General features: G+C 39.9%; 2 protein-coding genes across 2 annotated transcripts; one reads left to right on the top strand and one right to left on the bottom strand.

Annotated features, from left to right (window-relative positions):
- The first annotated feature begins 12,107 nt into the window (after window positions 1-12,107).
- On the top strand, window positions 12,108-13,270 carry grim. The gene has a single exon (XM_064689280.1). The coding sequence runs from the start codon at window positions 12,130-12,132 to the stop codon at window positions 12,571-12,573; it is 444 nt and encodes a 147-aa protein (XP_064545350.1). The 5' UTR covers window positions 12,108-12,129; the 3' UTR covers window positions 12,574-13,270.
- A 671-nt stretch (window positions 13,271-13,941) lies between these two features.
- LOC135433136 (uncharacterized) lies at window positions 13,942-15,177 on the bottom strand. The gene is made up of 3 exons (XM_064689101.1): window positions 14,959-15,177; window positions 14,865-14,896; window positions 13,942-14,802 (listed from the first exon to the last, which is right to left on the bottom strand). Exons 1-3 carry the CDS (start codon window positions 15,096-15,098, stop codon window positions 14,084-14,086), a joined length of 891 nt encoding a protein of 296 aa, XP_064545171.1. The 5' UTR covers window positions 15,099-15,177; the 3' UTR covers window positions 13,942-14,083.
- Window positions 15,178-19,306: the final 4,129 nt, after the last annotated feature.

Here is a 19,306-nt window from a genome sequence, read left to right as displayed (position 1 = left end):
ACCCGCGGCCGGGACGCGTGTGTCTCTCTGGCTGGTGTACACGTTTTTCTACTCGCTGCGCTGGCGGCTGTCGTTTTTTTCTTTCTTTTTTGTTTGACGTATTACTCAATGGACGTTGAATGGGGAGTGGGTGTGGGAGCGACATGCCTTTGGCTATGCCTGCCACAACTAGCCCACCCCCCGGCTCAGACGGCGACGTCATCAATCTAAAAAATGTTGAAAAATCTCAGTGGCTGTTGCAGTGGCATGAGACACGGGATGAACAAGCGACGGCGGCGGCTCGACAGGCTGCATAGTTGGTAGTTGGTATTTTAAAATGCATGTTAAATGTCCATGCCTTTCGCTTTTCAACTGGATTTTGATAGAGTGGCGGCGCTTCGAAGCATTTCATGGGAAAGTGTTATAATTCAAATGATTCGGGCAGACATTGTAATTGATTTTTATACGTTGGGCGTAGGGTATGCAGCTCAAAATTATTTTTCTTTGTCGATAAATCCCAAAGTTAATAAACTAATATACGAGATTTGATGCGGCTGAGATTGACGGAACGTGCGGAAGGCGACTTTTTAAACGGTCTCAGCTAGGATATGCATAAAGCTAAGGTAAGCAGTAAGTAAATTAATAATTTTAATTATTCTATTTAATTAAATCTACTTTATTTTAGATTATCAATGGAAATAAAGTCAACAATAGAAATATAACCTTAACTCTTCCAGTCGTTGGCTCCGTTTACTTCGCCCAGCAAAACTAATTACAAAACAGAACCACAAAGCAAGGATTCCGTTTCACCAAAATGATTTTGCTGGAACCAAAAACTGAATCCAGCAGTCAACAGCCAGGAGTAAACGCTGCTTTTGTCAATGCAGATACAACAACAACGACAACCGGGAAAAGGCAAAGGCAACTGCCAAACCAACAAAACCACTCGACATGTCAACTGAAATAGAAATGGAGACGCAAATTTACGGAGTCAGAGACTGAGTCCAACTTTTTGGCATTGCTCCTGGAGTGACATGAAAAGGACATGTCACACCGTATGCGCACATTAAGTGTAGCCACAATTTATCAAGCCGCATAAATCTAAATAGAGTCTGGGAGAGTTGGCAGTCGCCTGAATTTGACTTTGGCATGGGCGCATCAAAAAGTCAAAAAGCTAATTTGCATTTAAAAGGACAGCAAAGGCAACGGAACGGACCAACAATGATGCTGACGTAGCCGCCATCGCAACCAACCATCGCCTGGCCATGCATGCAAAATATTTTAAGCAATATTTTCAATTTAATAAGCCAAGATAAATGAAGGGCAACAGCAGAGAAGTGGACCACAGGCGGGAAAAGAGCAAAAATATATAAATTTTGCAATGTAGATTTAAGCACACTCTGACTTGGCATATGTGTCCCGTGCTCATGTGCTTATTTGCATAGTTTGGTAAGCTTTTTGTCAATATGCCATGCACTTCATCAAACGAGACTCTGTGCTCTGTGCTCGGTCGATAAGACGCCTTTTGTGCTGTTGTTCTGCCAACTCTTTGGTGGCTTATTCCAAAAATGAGATAAGTTAAATTACTTTGCATATTTAGACACACTTTATACGATAAACTTCAAATTGAATTTGCTCAGTTAAAAAAAAAAGCCGCCCGGGAATTCATAATATTATCCAACAAAATTAAGGCACTCGTTTTTTGATTTGATTTAAAAGATTGAGATTCAGTGTACTTGACTTGTCAGCTAAATACAGTTGTTACGTTTATTCATGTATTCCTGCCACTCAAATCACAGCTGAATGAGTGTGCATAGCCTGGACAGTGAAATTAGCCCATAATCAAATAAGTTAACGAGCAGTAACCAACTGACAATTGATGCATATAATTGCACTTGCCAGCAAATTCAACAATTGGCAAAATTTTCAAACCTAATTACGTTACAAGACATGCGACGAGTTTATTTGTTTGCTGGCGTTGTCAAATTACAATCTCAGTATTGCAGGAGTAGTCAGGAGTTGGAATGAGTTTGGGCCTCAAGTCCTATCCAAGCCTTGCGGTCGCAACTGAAATGCAATGGTGCGTGCCACAAATGGCAGCCAATAGAGCAGAAAGCACAACTCAAGTGGCCACAGGACACAGTCCATAAGAAAATCGCTGAGGCGTAAAGTAATTTTGTAGGCGTCGCCCAAGACAGACACTCAGCCGGGCAGGCAGGACTCTTACAGCGTCACAGGGAGCAGGCAATTTGATTTTTCAATCGCTGCTAATTAGCATTGAGGCCAAAACCATTGACAATTTGTCAACCATGGCCAGCAATTCCGTCCGTTTGCAGTTGCATAATAACTGTGATAATCACACCGATGACAACGATAATTTGCACACTCTGTGTTACTGCGATTTGGTTAGTAAATTATTCATGATTGGTGCCAGCTATCTCTTCTATTTAAACACGTTCCCAATATTGCTTTAAGGTTTAAAACCAACATTTTAGGGTTAAACTCTGCCAGCCAAGTTGGCAGACTGAAAGCCTATTAACATTAACGAGTTACTCGGCTTTTTGCCACTGCACCTTCTCCTGTCAACTTTTGATACCTTTGTAGAGGGTTTTTTCATTTTGTCTTGAAGTGTTTAACGTATAATGGAAGACATCTCCGATCCCAATAATTATATATATTCTTGTATTAACAGACGAGTTTATATGAGCATGTCCGTGTGTCCGTTTCTTTGAAAACTAGTTCAGTCTTAAAAACTTTCTTATGCAAGATATCATTGCCAAATGACATTTAATCTTTAGTTTATTAATTCTATATCATATAGCTATAGGTATAGGAGCGAACGGTCAAAAATTAAGTTTTTCCATGAAAAACATTTCAGTTTCTTAATATAACGACCAAACTCGGTATTTTCAGTTTAACTTTGTTCAATTCATATATGCAAAATGTTATCTATCGGATACTATCTCACATCTGCCATTGGAAAAATCAGTTGTAAATTAAATGCTTGTTTGAAACCCCTTTTCACTTATCAAGATTTCTATCAATCTCAGCATTTACTAGTTGTATTACGTTACGTACTTTCACGTTGAGCAAAGTCTTATATTCATCGGACTAATATGTCATATATTTTAACAGGAAGAATCCTTTGCCAATTTTTTTTTTGTTTGGAAAATTGTTTTGTTTTTCAATATGTCGATCAAATTCGGCAAATACGAACTTTACACAATTATCCTGAAATATCTGCAAATCCAATAGCAATGTGTTTACAGTGTATTTCAGCTTCGGCGTGACGAAGATATCCGTTTTTTATTTGCTTTCTCTGCACTTCTTTTTGCGCAGTGCTTTGCTTTAGCTTCTTCCTGCTTTTCGCCTGTTGCCAGCAACGATGCAAATGACAGCTGTCAGTGGCATTTCACAATCAGCTGCCAGGAGTCCCTCCTGTCAAACTGACAGCCTGTTGCTTAACTTTGCTTTAGCCTGCGGCAACGGAGAATCGATTTTGCAATCTTTCGGCACTATAACTATGCTGGCATCTTGTTCGAATCAGGTGGAAGGGTATATGAATATTTTTCACACTTACCCATACATAAATGCCTACACTCGTCGTTTATGCAGCGCGTTGAATTGTGGAGTCTTTTTTTCTTCTTTTATTGGCACAATGCAATGCTGTTGCAGCTCTAATTTCTGCTCCCACTTTTATGTGGGGTCGGTCCCCCATGAAACACAATGCCAAGTGCGAATGCAACAAATGTCATTAAAAACGTGACATAAAAAAATATTTTATACTTGCATCTATTGCAGAACTTAGTTCTCTTCATGTGCATGCATTTATTATACCCTGTTACCATAAAGTAGGTCAAGAGGGGTGTTTTGGTTTTGGGTTAATGTGGGTAACATACAGAAATTAAGTTATTTTTATGTAGGTACAAATTCTTGACCATATCGAGATCAATGAAAAAGTGTTAGTTTGGAAATGAACTATCTCTTTATAGGATATATCCTAGGCGAGCACTTATTATTTAAAGCATTTTTGTGTAATGTATTTGGTTTCCTTCTGCACATTTTATGCAGCAGCTTCGCGAATATAAAATAAAAGCGCAAATGGTATTTCGCATGCGTTTTGAGGTTGAGGTTTCGAGCTGAGGTTGAATGACCTAGGACAATAGATTTATGCTTGGGGTAGTTACAGCTGCCCGCTGTGCTGATTAAGGGCGTTTGCTTCTTAAAGAAGGGTTATTACGACACAGCCCTTTTGTTCGGTCTGTGGCCCATTTCGATTGCCTTTCATAAGTATTGTGCTTCATTAAAGACGACTTTGCTCCTGAGCTTAACTGTACACCCAAATGCAATGCAATGCCAATTTCCGAGCAATTTTCAAGCAATTTGACGTGCCAAACTGGTCGCCCTAATGAGACCAGGTATTACTCGCAACTCGTATCATAACAAATTTCCCACGTAACAATGCCCCAAAGTGAAATACCGAACGCACGGTGCCTGGCACAAGCTCAAGACGACGCCTGCTCATTGCCAGACGCCATCAGCAGCCAGAGTCGACATCGTCTTCATCGTCTTTGGGTATTCCCGCAAGCAACAGCAGCACATTAAGTCGACGGCAATTTGACTTGGGTTCTACTTGCATTTCAGTTGGCTTTTCTGGCTGCATATTAAATATAACACAAAATGCATATTAAATGGCATAAGCCACGTGAACTGCTAATGCCAAGACCCAAACCCGAACACAAACTCAAACCCAATTCCAGTCTCCAGTTTAAGTTTCGGTTTTAGTCAGGTGCTGCAGGGCAAACAAGCAGATATAGCTTCATATACTCTACGAATGCCAATTTCCAGCAGCTTAGCTGTAAAACCTTTAAGACTTGACGGAAACGCTGTGTGCTGTAAAATTTTATAAGTTTACCATTTTGGGTTGCTTTTATTTTGTGGCAGGCTAAAGAGCTTTTTTGCCTGCGCTGCTTCACTTGGCAATGGCAAGGTTTTGGCTTTAAATGAAGCACGTTTGAAAATTTCGCAATACCTGACATACCCACAACATTAGTTTTAATCTAAGTTCATATATATGTATATTCGAATCCAATATACATTATTTTCAACTAGAAACCACTCTAATCGACTAGATCTTAGCCCTTACTTCAGTGGATCAACTTCTTGTTAATCCTCCTGCTTGAAGCTTAACAAATTTACCTTTCAGCTTCCCGATTAAACATAAACAACTTTTCTTCCCCCCATTCGTAGCTTCTCGGGCTGTGTCTTTTATTCGCTGGCTCAACTCCTTTGAAATAAAATCCACACCGTCTAATTAAACAAACTCCAAAAGTCGACGTGTAACCACCATAAATGAACATTAACTTGAAAATCATAAAAAGGAGTAAATGAAAAACTCTTGCGCCTCGACTCCTTCGCATCGTCATCGTCGTCTTTATACATAAACAAAACTCAGACTCAAATTTCATAGCATAATAAATGGCGCGCACTACCGATGCAAAAGTTGCCCCCGCTCCTCAGCCCTCCTTCTGCTCATGCTCTCGTCCTGAAGTGATGAAGTAATGAAAGTGTGCGCGTTGGCGAAAGAAAAATTACAATTCACGAGCGCAGCGCAGTTATGAACTTTTTGACGTGCTAAATAATGCACAGGAAAGTGCCTGCTGGCTGCTACTGGCCAGGGGCCAGGGGCCATGGGGTTCAGGATTCGGGTGCAGGAGCGTGTGGCACTTCTTCATTAACTCTGGCGGACGCCTGATGATGATGAATTTTATATAAAATGCTTAAATACCTGCAATTTAACTTTTGTCCGTGCCCCTGTTCCCCGGTCCCGACAAAAAACATTTCAATATGCAACAGCGCGTGTTTCTTTTAATTTAAATTGACTCCACTTGGACTCCCAGCGGACTTTAAGCGACAGAAACTAATCAAAAAGCTATAAAAAAGTTTTTTCCCAGAGTATTTTGGTTTTAGTGACTGGAATAGAACAGAACTCTTAGGGGATATGCTTTGGTTATATTCGAAAATGATAGTCTGTTATTATTTTTTATTTAATTATGTTCCATCACTCTTTGTGAGCCTTTGTGAGAAAACTACTGAATAAGTGCGGATATAAGATTTCTGCAAACGTATTATTTAGAGGGAAGATTCGGATTTGATTTGTGATATAGTTTTGTATTACGCTTAATCTAAACTCTTAATCTTTATCTAATTTTAGATTTACGGTGGAATATTTGAAATAAGATGCTTGTTGAAAACATAGTCTAAGAAAGGCGAATAAGGGAGAGATAGAAAAATCATAAAGGTAAATGGATATATCGTAAAAGGATATTGAACAATTTTCTACTTAAAATCCATAAAGTCTTTGGAGACCGGCTGATCTCTAAAGGACAAGGCGACACACCGGTTATATGGTAAAAAGATACTGTTTAATTTTTTATATTTTTCATCTTAAAATTAATAAACTTCTTAAACGCAGATCGGATGAGAAAGTGATTGGAGACCACAAAATTTATAAAGACCCAAGCGATTTGTATAATCAACCTTTTGTTATATGCATATGTACACATACTCCAAGAGAATGTCCATGTAAGTTGCCATCCTGTCTCAATCTCATGCGCATGCTATCATATTGCCCTTTGTTAATTACTCTGGATGCATTCCAAATGGACGTCAAATAAGTATCTATATGTTTAAGCCAGCAACAGTGGTTGGCCCTCAGTGCACTTAGCCAGACTGTCATTCCGACTGCATACACATAATTAATTAACGGCTGACAGCGCTACCAACCAGATCCCATATCCGTATACCCCCCTCTTTCGCTTGCCTTACGCCCTTTAACTAACAGAAATGTCAAAAATGCAAGTGACAAGTGTGAAAAAAGGACGAGCACAAGAAGAAAAACGACACACGGCCAGGCGAAAGAAAAACAAAAGCCAAGCCAGGAGACAAGCACACACACACACACACACACATGAGACAGCTGGCCTTGGGTTTGGGTTTATTTGGGTTGCTGGGTTGGTTGAGAGAGATTGTGGGTGTGTTGTCTGCTTGAAGACGTCGCGCATTCGTGCGCTGCAAAATAAATTGAAATTTTAAAATGTATGAAATTAATTTTTGGCGCACGCTGCGAGTCGCTTCAACGCTTCCAGCGCCATCGCCTCGTCATGCTGATGATATCACATGATTATTTATCTTTTACGCACACTTAGACAGCAGTCGACACATATGCAAAACGGCAGCAAGGATGTGCGTGCCTTGGCCTGGTCGTCGTCCTGGGCCTGACACTTGCCAACACTTTGTCAACTTTTTAGTATGTTGTCAGCTTTTTTTGTCTTAGTCCAAACGCGTTTTGTCTTTTAAAGCCATTTGTCAAACACTTTACATGACGTCATCTGCAAACGATGGCTGCGACTGTTACTAAGTATATCCTTAATAAGGAGGGTATCTAAGGATATGTCGAGTACGTGTACATTTAAGCTTTGAGTATTGGTCAGCAGATATCCGAGCTTTGAGGCTCAGCTGAAAAACACAATTATAATACCCTGCTTGTTGTAGTATTTTGCCATCTACATATTATCGTGATACAGGGTATAAATGATTCGATGTGTTGACAGGCTATCGAACTCTTGTTAGCTTACGCTTGTTATCTGGCCCCAAAGTATCTTGTCTGTTGTGCAAAATTTACATATAGATTAGCAAAAGGATTGCAAGTCCGTGTGCCAGCAGCAGGCCGCAATATGGTAGAATGAGTGACACTTGATGGGCCTCTGGATGCACTTTGGAAAATGGCTAACCATCATCGAATATGAGTTTCTCTATGTGCAAGGGCATGGGCATTGGCATGGGCATGGTCGTCGTGGTCATGATGTCTGCAATGCATAAGTGGAAATCATTAAGTGCCGAGCGCATCTTGTAAACTGATGCGTAATCCTCTCGGCCCAACCCTCGGTCAATTGTTTTCTGTTCGGACAGGCTGGTGCGCATTGTTGCCATTTCCGTTGGTTCTCCGGGCCAGGTCCTGCTACTCGTCCTGTTGCTGGCCTCTTCATTGTAAACGCGTAAATCCCCTGACAACACTTTGCCTTCCACGTTATACAAAGAAAATTTTTGCAAAAAGCAGTCGAACAATCCTTGAACAATGCATGAAATAATTGCACAGCACAGTGAAAGTGTGTGTTTGTATATGTGTATCTGTAAGCGTGTGTTGTTGGTTTTGATGTTGTTGTTGGAAAGTTGTGGTCCTTATAGAGCTGGGCACACAATGAACTTGTTGTTACTGACTGTGAGCTGAACTGGCATTGGCTGATGGGCATTAAAACGCGGATGATGAGGCTTAAGTAGTTACACACAGCGGCACAATTGGGACTCTTTAGGTCTCGAGCCGAGGGGCTCAAGTGCTGCGTAGCATATGTGGAGTAAGGGATATTACATGCACAGTGCTTGGCTATGGGGTAAAGTTGCAAGTAAAGGAAATTTCTTGATATTTCAAATTATAAACCATGCTTCATGGTGTCCGTCAATAAACGCAATGTTCATTGTGGCAACAGCAAATTGAAAGCTGATGAATACGCATATACACATCTGTCTCAAATTCAATTCACTAGGCAACCAGAAATATAATAATGTAAAGCTTTAATTTCATGAAATATGTATAGCACACATAACATGTGGTTTTTCTATAGCTGAGTTATTTAAACAGTAGAAAAACTTTTAAGTCGATTATAAATCAAATTGATGAAGAAAAATTTGCAGCTATTTATTGTTGGGAACTATGAACTATGAAAAAACTTAGCTAACTCAGTTAAAATATGTTATATCAAAAGCTGACTATAACTATTTCTTGTATATATATCTTAAAGGCATTTTTTGTATTACCCCAATTTTAGTTACTCAATATAATCCGTGAAGCACATCTCGTTTAAGATCTGGAATCGTTAACAGATTTCTGTCCTTGCTTGAATCGACTAAGACTTTCATTAAACCTCTTCAAATTTCGAAATTCCAATGAATATTCAATGCGAAGTTTCCACTTCTCACCTTATCACAACAAACCTCTGACTCCACCCACTGGGCAAAGCACATTAAGAGCAACAAATGCAATATGAAACAGACAGAGCAATAACAAAAGCAACATAACCAACCAACAGAAGACAGGATCATTAACATAAAATTTTATGTTTATGGCAATGATGAAAAGTCTATACAAATGCGGCAACGGCTGTCCAAAATAAATAATTACCATAAACAGCAGCCGGGCGGTGGGAGTGGGGCCAGAAGGATCCCTAGCACGCCGAGTCGGGAGTAGAGAAGTTCATGTCAGCAGCCGCAACATTTTGTGTGACAATCAGGCTCGAACCACGCCTCCGTGCCAGCACAGGAGTCGGCCAAAGGATTGAGTATTCAACTGTGGACCTCTGAGGGTAGTCAATGCCATTGGCATTTATCAATTGCCTGAGCAACGCCCGACCACCGGTTCGTCGGTAGGCTCGCGGGTAGTGTGGGTGGCGCGTGTTGTTTTAACATTGGCATTCTTGTAATTACGTTTATACTCTTCATTCCGCTGTTAATTCAAATTTACGTTAATGGAAAATCATTACGCACAAATGTGTAAAGTGCACTTTTGGATTTCATTGCCGTCGTGTGTGGCAGCTTTTCATATGCCGAGCGCACTTTTATTGCATTTTCCCTGGCGCTACGCAAATAACTGCCAACTTGGCTGCTGCAAATTTTTAATGAGCTTCAAGTGCAGTTAACAGCTGCGGCAGCTGCTTATTGCTGATAAGCAGCGTTGCAAGTTGCAAGCGGCAGGCAGCTAGTTTGGGCGCAGTTGCCGTTCAGATTAAACTCTTCACTTAATGTGGAGTTGCAGCAGGTGGGATATATTGATATGGCAAATTGTGCAGAAGAAATTATAGCTGACGAATAAATAATGAATGCGTCTTTAAAGCCAAAAGCTGACTTTAAGACATTCTACCGTTTGCAAACATAACCTTTTTGACTTTGTACACACAACTCTCTGCACATTTAATCAATACCCAACGACCTTGACAGCTTTATAATACCCAACATAAAGAGCACGTGCTATCAACTGTGTCAAAATCAAATGCTTAGAGCCGCCCACGCAGCAAACCAGTAGGGAGCGCGCCCTAAACGATTTTCACTGTCAAGGCCACACGCACAAAAAGGAAAATTGAAGGGACGCTCGTTGCCGGCCGGCGTGTCCTTGAAACAAATTCAGCAAAGCTTTGGAGGAGGCAAATTTGCTATGTGCCATTTACCACACAAATGGCAGCCACTTGGCCTTGGCACTGACATTGAAACGTGGAGCGCCCCTAGCAACAAGCAACAAGCGGCAAAAAGCTCGTTTGGCATTTTTATATATACCGTTTTTTGTGCCGAGGGTATTCTAAATTTGTCGTGCAGTTTGCAAGGCAGTTGCAATAAGGTCTATATATATAAATATATATCCTTCTGTTCATAACGAAAAGATAAGTGGATAAGCAAACATTGTATCAAATAAATTAAAATTCTTACATTGTTGGTCGGTTCCAAATTAAATTATTTAAAGGACTTCTATTGGTTAATAAAATTCGAAATTAAGTTTGAATATGTGAGTTCTCAGCTAATGGACAAGACTTGCAACAATATATTTGCTGTTAGAAGTGTTTTACATATACCTTATTTTCTAATATACCTAAACAAGTGTATTAAATCTTTGGCATTCCGCTGACAATATTTCTTTCCTCTTTTAAATTGTAACAACTCGAAATGCCATTTGTTTTAGTGTGTGGACTGCAAACTAGCAGGAAGTGGTTTATCATAATGGATGAGCCAACTCTGTGTAACATGGGGGACATCAAGGCCAGTGGCAAATGTTTGCTGGAGCCGGAACAGTTTGTTTCAAGGCTAAACTCGGATTCCCGTTGTTTTGAGTGGGTGTGTTAAGCGGGCCAAGTTGAAGGTTTGGGAGCTCCAAGCTTAAATGCCAAGCGTAACGAGTTGAAAAAACGTTGCGATGGGTGTCAAGTTAAAGGAGGTTGAATGGTTTCTCCCCAAAATTTCATATTGAGCATTGTAAAAGGCGAGTTGAGGGACGTCTTAGCTTAATATAAAGTTTAATATAATCAATAGGAGGAAAAATGGTATTTATAAGAAGTAAAATGCTTGAAAGCCATTATTTTTTTTTAATATTATCTTTTAAATATAACTTATATTGTCTTTATGCACCATAAAGAGTGATTTTTCCATATTCCTAAGCCAAAGGGGAGATTGCAAGCAACTAACAATTGTTGATTCCCAAGCATAGAAATTACTCACAAGCATTCGAAATCAATTCGAACTTCGAATATATTCCCCTCATTTGAGTACTTGGCCTGACAAACCCATACAGCACCATATGAAAGACGCCCCTTATTCGAAAATCGCGTTAACCACCCTCCCTTTGGCATTACTTTACGTCAAACGTAAGCGAACGTAACGTAACACGTTCTGTCGCTCGCTAGCTGCTTTCTGTTTGCTCGCTCTCTCGCGTTCTCTCTGGCTTATTCTCTCGCGAAAGGTAAGAAAGCCAAAGCCCAGCCGTGACTGTGACTTTTTTGGGGTGGCAAGCGAACTGCGCCCGTCACCATCACAGTTTGTGGTGTGAGTGGCTGTGGTTGGTGGTTCAATTGGTTGGTTGTTGGCATAAACAAAGCACACACACTCCATCCACACACCGCTGCCTGTGTGTGTCTGTGTGCACGGGGGGGTGACATTTGCCCGAGCGAGCGCCGTGTTGCTTCCTAGGAAGCACGAGAGCCGCTGTCGTCGTTGCTGCTGCCCGGCGCAGCTATTTTATAAAAGTGACTGCGGCAAGGATATTTACAGTCAGTCCACTCAGAACCTTGGAAAAGGCAGCAACAGACGCAAGAGCAGCTCGTATACGGCATATTGTTTTAATGTACTTTCCATATACGTAAAAACCGAAAGCCAAAATCGCAAAGTTTCCGTTTTGGCGCCAAATCAGAAAAGTTTTGGTGAAAACTCACAGAAGTGCAAATTTTCTGAAGACTTAAATAAAAGTGCTTTGCAAATAGACAACAAGTGCAATAAGTGAAATTTTTCAGTTTTTTGATAAATCAAAAAAAAAAAAAAAAAAAAATACACAAGACAATGGCAATTGCTTACTTTATACCCGATCAGGCGCAACTGTTGGCCAGAAGCAGGCAACAAAGTGCGCAACAAGCAGCAGGCAGCGTCGGCTCCAGTCCAGCGAATCCCAGACAGCACGAGTCCCGACAACAGCAGCAGCAGCGGCAACAACAACAACAACGTCAACAACGCGCCGGCAATACACAATTTCGCGCCAACATATCGGTGCCGCTGGGACGCGAACAGGGTGCCATGTCCATGTCGGAGTTTGGCTGCTGGGAGCTGTTGGCCCAAATCTTTTGCTACGCCTTGCGCCTCTACAGCTACAATCCCGCACAGCGCAGGCCGACGGTCATTCAAATCTCGTTCGAGATCAGCAGCGGCACAAGCGATGCAGATGCAAACATAGAAGATGCAGATGGAGTTGAAGATGTGACTGATGCGACTGCGAAGCGACGGGAGTAGATATTTGATTAGGAGACGCTAAGACTACACACAACTGACTATTGTACAGTTATTTTGGTGGCAGCTCAATCAAAGCGCATTGTGATTTTTTGGGATTATGGAGTTTGAAGTTGGTTGAGAGGAGTTTGTAAAGTTGAAAGTGCTAACGAAATGTATTTTATATTTGAGTATTTAAACGATTTTTAAGAAAATTCAAAATTTGTCATCGATTTGCTGAAAGTGATATAATATTTTATTGGTACTTTTTGGTGTCAAATTTTTGTAGTAATCTTTGCCAAAAGGCAAGAACGAGAGAGATTGAGAGAGGGGAAGAGCTGAGCAGTGAGCATTTTGTAAGTTTAAGTTTCAGATGTAAAAGGTTTCGGGTTGTAAAAGTTGGTTCAAATAGGCGTAGCTGCAGGACTCGTTCATTTACAAATTTTGATTTAAAACAAAAACCTAAAATATAGCCATTTAACTAATTAGAATCTGTGTCTACAACTAAACAGTCAAAACAACACTAAACACTATCATATATACTACATTAAAGTACATATGCCACACATATTACTAAGTATATGCAACTATATGTCAAATTTTAGCATTTCTACTAGCGTAAAATATAAATGTACCCCACACAAAAAACAAATACTAAATTATGATATTCTTACTGAACCAACAAAATGTAACAAATGAAATACAACAAAGACAACAACTACATTGTACAAAATAGATTCTAAGCAGACAATTTTTATATATACAAAGAATAACAAAAAAAATAATAAACAAAAAATGGGTGTCAATAAACTACAACAAATTATGAAAAAGCAAAATCCGCCGAACCGCAAACAACTCAACAGTAAAACAAAGTAAAAAACTCACGAAAGCAGAAAAATAAAATACAAATTTCATATTTTAAGCAATTTTGATACAATTACAAGAAAACAAATCTTAAGCATATTTTACGATTATTATTGACTTTAGCAAAATTACAAACGATATTATTTGTTTTATTTGGGCATTTTGTGTACGCAGCAAAAAAAAAAATTAATCAAATGTAAAAAGCTTGCAACAAATTTGTAAGCAAATTACCCAAGTTTTTTATAAGACATTCAAAAATAAATACAATTTTATACAAAAACCAATATAACCGAAACAAAATTTGTCTTCAATTTTTGGGTATTGTTAAAGTTATAAAAAACATCAAATGTGTTTTTCTCTAGCTTTTCGGGATCGAATTCTTTACTGGATTTGAGTTTTTTGAGATGGTATCAGAATTGTCTCAAAAAATAATAAAATGTCTTGCATTTTATTAAGAGGTATTGATTTTTTCGGCCAAGTGTTCCCTTTATTTAATTCAACATTTAAATTGATATAATATAAAAACAGTTTGTTTAATTTTTCCGATAATTGTTGAATTTATTCTGTCTTTCTTACATGTTCGTATATATGTCTTTACTATAAGCTATTAATTTCCATCGCTTACAAACAGCTACTGATTTAACAATTAACACTTGTGTATCTGCTGGACCTAGTTTGTTTGGCACATTAGGTAGGGCAGCCCGTGCAGAGCGTGCATAGCGTTTCCGTTTCCTAAACCGTAAAACTCGCTCTGCTGGGTGCCACACATATCGGGAAATAACCCGCCGACATCATAATTGTCGCCTAGCGATGGCGATTCTGCACTATAGAAAGGACATGATTTATGCATGGCTCCAGGCATATGTAGGTCCATGAGAGTTCCATTCGGGAAATGATTAAAATTATTGCCCCTTCCACCTGAACATGAAAATTCAGCGCTGTAAACATCCATGTTGTGGAAGGGACAAGCATTTAACTGATCTGGATTCGTCATTCCATGATAAGACATCAATGAAGGGTCTGAATAAAATGGCTGTGCATTTTGATTCGTATTGTGTAGTCCATCATATTCATGACCGTCCAAAGATGGAGTTATATTAGGGGCTGGGTCAAAGCCAACCATTCCAGCAGTATTACGATCTATATTTAAGTTATTTGTCATATTGCCTAGATTGGAATATTGAAACTCTGACTGGCTTGGGTTACAGCAGCAAGAGTCGACTGCATAATTTTGACTAGCTGCCTTTTTGCTAGTAGTTGGACAGTCGAAGAAATCAGTTTGGCAATTTCCAGTAAAAGCTTGGGATGGAGCATAGTTACAGTAGCCGAAGGCCCCTTCGTTGCTTCTGTCAAAATGATTCTGCTCATAGCTGGCGTTTTGGCTTCGGTCTGTGCGAATAAATTGACCAATTGTTAAATATGATCATATGAATCAATACAAAGCTACTTACATTCATTAGCACTGAAATTGGAACGTTTGCACCTTAAGTAGTGTAAATTAAACACATTAATTAAGAAATATCTTTTTGTAATATATCCACTTACTCCAACACATTCACATCTGTGTATACCCCAGATGTTGGGAGTGCGGTATAGACGGTTCCATTAGCATTTTCTTCCATTTCACCTTGCATATTGGACAACTTTTGAAGGTTCACATCCTCAGTTCTCTCCCTAGCATCCATCCCTTCGCTCTCTAGATCATTCTAGGAATTACGATATAGTTATAAAAAGCCTACTTTAAAATTCAACTATTTATCAATGTTTGCTTTGATTTTTGCAAACCAAACCTTAGCTTAATATAGACATGGTTGTAAAAGGATAAAGGTTGTCTTAAAACGTTAAAAGCCTTATTAAAGGGAATGTTTAATCACAACTCACGAGCCCCGTTAACTTTGTCCTAGATATATATATTTAAAGATTTTATTTTAGAATTTCTTAAAAGAGATCTAAAGAGGTCAAAATCCTTTAGTGGAAAAACTTATGGGACCTCTATATATTTACACATTTGTATCAAAGATTTCGTTTTTCTTACGTAAAACAAATCTCACCTTTGTTTGACATCTGAAAATGTCTGTCCGTGTGGTGCATGAACCCTTTGCCAGCCGGGTCAACCCTATCGCCCACATGCCATAAGGACAACCATTTACCGATGCTTATCGTCAAAACCAATATGTCACCTTGAAGGGAAAACAATTTTTTGGCACAACATATTTCTGTGGTGTCATGCCACAAGTTGCGGCAAGGGTTAAATTAAAAGGTTACGCTGCTTAAAAGCAACCGCAGTTCACAAAAAAAAAGAGCGAGAGAAAAGAAAAACAAAGTTAACTGGGAAATGCTCGAGTCATCAGGGTCGCGCACCCCCTAGAGCTGAGTTGTACCCCAAATGTAACATCTGTGACAAATGATCGACGCTCACTGATAACTCGGACAGTCAAAATTGTTGTACAATAATTATGCAAACATTTCGGGTCGCTAATTTGCCGCATTATCTTAATTTAAATCGCGCAAAAGCGCACTGAACATATTTAATTGTCGTGACATGACAACAAGCGATCTGGAAATTAGGGTCCTTCGGCTGACCCGCGGCCCATTTGCTTTTGCCGGTTAGGGTTAAATGCTCAGTTTTTTTTCTGTTAAGTAACCTTTTGGTTTTTCGCGTGTGGCTTGATTTTTGGCAACGATAAGCGACTCGGAAATTGTAGGGTATGCAAATGTTGCCACTTTTTGTCGCGTGTTATGCTCGTGTATGGGATTGAATTTTCAGCGCCGGCAATTATGCTGGGAATGTGTGAGGCAATTAATGATAAAATATTTGTAGTTAATTGCGAAACACATGTTTGAGGCCAACTTCAAATGAACACAACAAGTAATGTGGGGTTATGCTCAGAACTTTTAGATTTCATTATTTAATGAACTCAAAAATAATTTATTTTTAATAAAGTAGTTGTTAGTTATTCACATAGTCGAAGACGCGATTTCACGTACAAAGGCTACTTGTTGGGAAAATATTTTCTTCTCAGAGATAGCATTGGAATAAAATCCTTCTCAGAAGAGTGGACAAATTATTTAAGGCTGTAGGATGAGCATCAGTCGGAGAAGACGAGAATAAATCTAAGATCACAATATAGTACAGAAGTTTCCTGGCTTATTTATAAAAAGACTATAGGATGAGTGTGTTATTAAGGGGAAAAATAAAAATTTCAATAGTTTAAGTAGATTCAATTCAATGTCCTGTTGCGAGTGTGCATGCTAATAAACCAAAACAATGGATTGTAATAATGGGTTTATTGTCCGTGGAAATGAGTCACAGCCAGCTACAACTAAGCCGAAGCGGAACTTCGCATGCACTTTAAGTCAAAAGCTAATTACAAGCGGGTCTATTGATTTTTTTTTTTTTTGTGTGTGTGGAAAGTACACTAACCCAGGCACCAGGCACATGTACGCCCCCGAGTCACAGCAGTGACCCAGTTTCTTGACTTAAGCAAACAACGCCCCCAACGCAAATTGACGCAAAAACTGAAAGTGGAGCAAAAGTGAAACGCAATATGACCACAAACGAAGTTCTACTTGATGCTGATACTTGCAGTTAGACACATAAGTAAGTCGGAAAAGGCAAATCAAATATCAAAGGCGGAAAAACTCAACTGGCAATGAAGCTCAATGGCTTTTTGTTGGCCTATCTGTCGAGTTGGACTTGGGTAGATTGGGTTGTCGGTAGGTGGGGCCGAGTTAATTGTTTGTAGTGCTTTGAAACGGAGGCTTCTTCAGATTGCTAGATTGACATTTAGTGCTCAAACCTTATCGTTTCATTAATCTTGTGATTCATTGCCCAGGCTCAGACTATTTCCCTGCGTTTAAACGTGTGTCAACACCCACAAAACCGCAGGCGGTCCCAGAATGAGAAAAAAAAAACCAACTTATATATGCGTTTTCTACAAAATGCATTTGTAAAAAGTCTCCAAGTGTTTGGCCAAACAAAATTAATGATTTATTTACGTCTTGCACTGGAGGCAACACCTTAAATTAGCTGAAAATAACCCAGGGTAGTATATCGTCAATGCTTTATGAGTGCCCATAAAAAAAGTCGATTGGTAGACGGCAACTGGTGCCACGAATATGATTAATTACGGCCCCCTCCCCCCCAAACAGAGGAACGCTTGTTGCAGTTGCACTTTGTATGTTGCTCCCAAAAATTTGTTGCCACGTTCAACAATTGCGCTTCATTATCGGCGTTTGGCCAGTGACCAGCAGGCAACACAGCCAGCGACCATCAACTGCAACTGCAACGGCAAAGGCAACGGCAGTCAATTACTGACCAGTTGCCATAGACTGTGTTTCTGTCCGTCTGTCTGTTTTCCCCATTTTCTCAATTTTCATCGTTCGGCTCTCGTTTCTCGGGTGTTGTTGTCAATGTCCTGCTGCGCTATTATTTGTCTTGTGTCAGTGAGCTGGGCTCAGCTCTTGGGCACGTAGCCCTCCTGACCGTGTATAAATTGCTTTACGGCACTTTTGGGTCATTAACGAAATTGAAAATGCTTGACAAAGAGTTGAGTTGAGTTCAGTTGAAACTGAGTTTGAGTGTGAGTTAAGCTAAGTTCAGCTGAGCTCAGTTCATTGCGGCTGTTAGCTGGTGGCCCTGCCATTATATCAATGCCACCTATTTTGGTAGTTGGCTAATCATTAGACACCAACAGTGCTGGCACAGTGTGGTATTTGGAAGCTGAAAATACTAATAATAATGATCATTATTATAATTATAAAATGTTTTCCAGTTTAAGCGCTGGACTAACAAGCCGCAGATCGCGGGTGGAAATCCAGCAACATATATTTTAATATTTCCTTTTTGTTGGCAGACTGAGCACGAAGTTTAGGGATCTAAGATTTGTTAAGGCACAATATATTTTTTCAATTCATAGGCGCATAGTGGAAATTTTAGCTTTGTATGTCCTCAAAGCCGTTTTTATCCATGCGATGTCGGTTATTATCTGCTAGCTATGAATTTAAGTACCAGTTCCATACTGTTGACTTTAGTAAGGCCTTGGCCTTGGCCTCTGGCTAAGACAATGCTAAATTTATACATTAGCCTGGGACTCGAGCCAGCAACTACTAAAACTCGGTTCTATTGTATCAACCATCAAGTTTTCATGCAACACAAAGCAATGATTTATTTGCAGCTTATAATGATTACATTCTCGACAAGTCCTCGCCTTTTTTTTATTGAATATGTTAAATCAGCTGCTTAGTTATTCAGTTCTGCCGCCCTGTGCATGAACTCCTCCTCAGTCCCTTTATGACAGCCATGGAGAATGGCATTTAGTGAGTTCTTCCCAGGCTGCTCGCTGCTGACATTGATTAAGTAGCACTCATTGACCTATGTCCAAGCACATTTATTGACAAGCTGACTTTTATTTGCATAACCGGCAGCCCGCCCCACCATTCCGCCGGTCATCTCTTTGATCTGCGCGAGACGAGCGACGCGTGTCAGTAGCATGCAAATTGGCCACACCCTTCACATGTCAATAAGGCGTTCCAATGCCAATGCCAATGCATATTAATAGATATATTGATAACAGCAAATCGATTTGCACGGCCCAGGCACAAGAAATTAATAAATTTGCCCAATGTGACATAATTAAGTAGCCCAGCGGAGCGCATGGACAAACGGCTGACCGGCTGACCAGTTGACCATTGTCCTCCATCAACATCATCATGCACATAATAATGAAGTGTAAATACTCGTACATATAATCGGCTTTCAATACTCGAACGGGCAAACAAAGGTTCCTTCGGTGCCGACTGTTTCGCATTGGAAAAAAGTCACGTGCCTGCTAATCCGTGCAGTGAAAGTTGTCTGCCCCTCTGCCGCTGCCACTGTTATCCCTGCTCGTCG

This window comes from Drosophila montana, unplaced genomic scaffold (assembly GCF_035044405.1).
Source record: "Drosophila montana isolate Dmon_TW-CO22-7 unplaced genomic scaffold, ASM3504440v1 contig_3217_1, whole genome shotgun sequence".
Lineage (NCBI taxonomy): Eukaryota > Metazoa > Arthropoda > Insecta > Diptera > Drosophilidae > Drosophila > Drosophila montana.
Note: the sequence above shows the minus strand (reverse complement) of the source record. Positions and strands in the feature narration are given on the sequence as shown.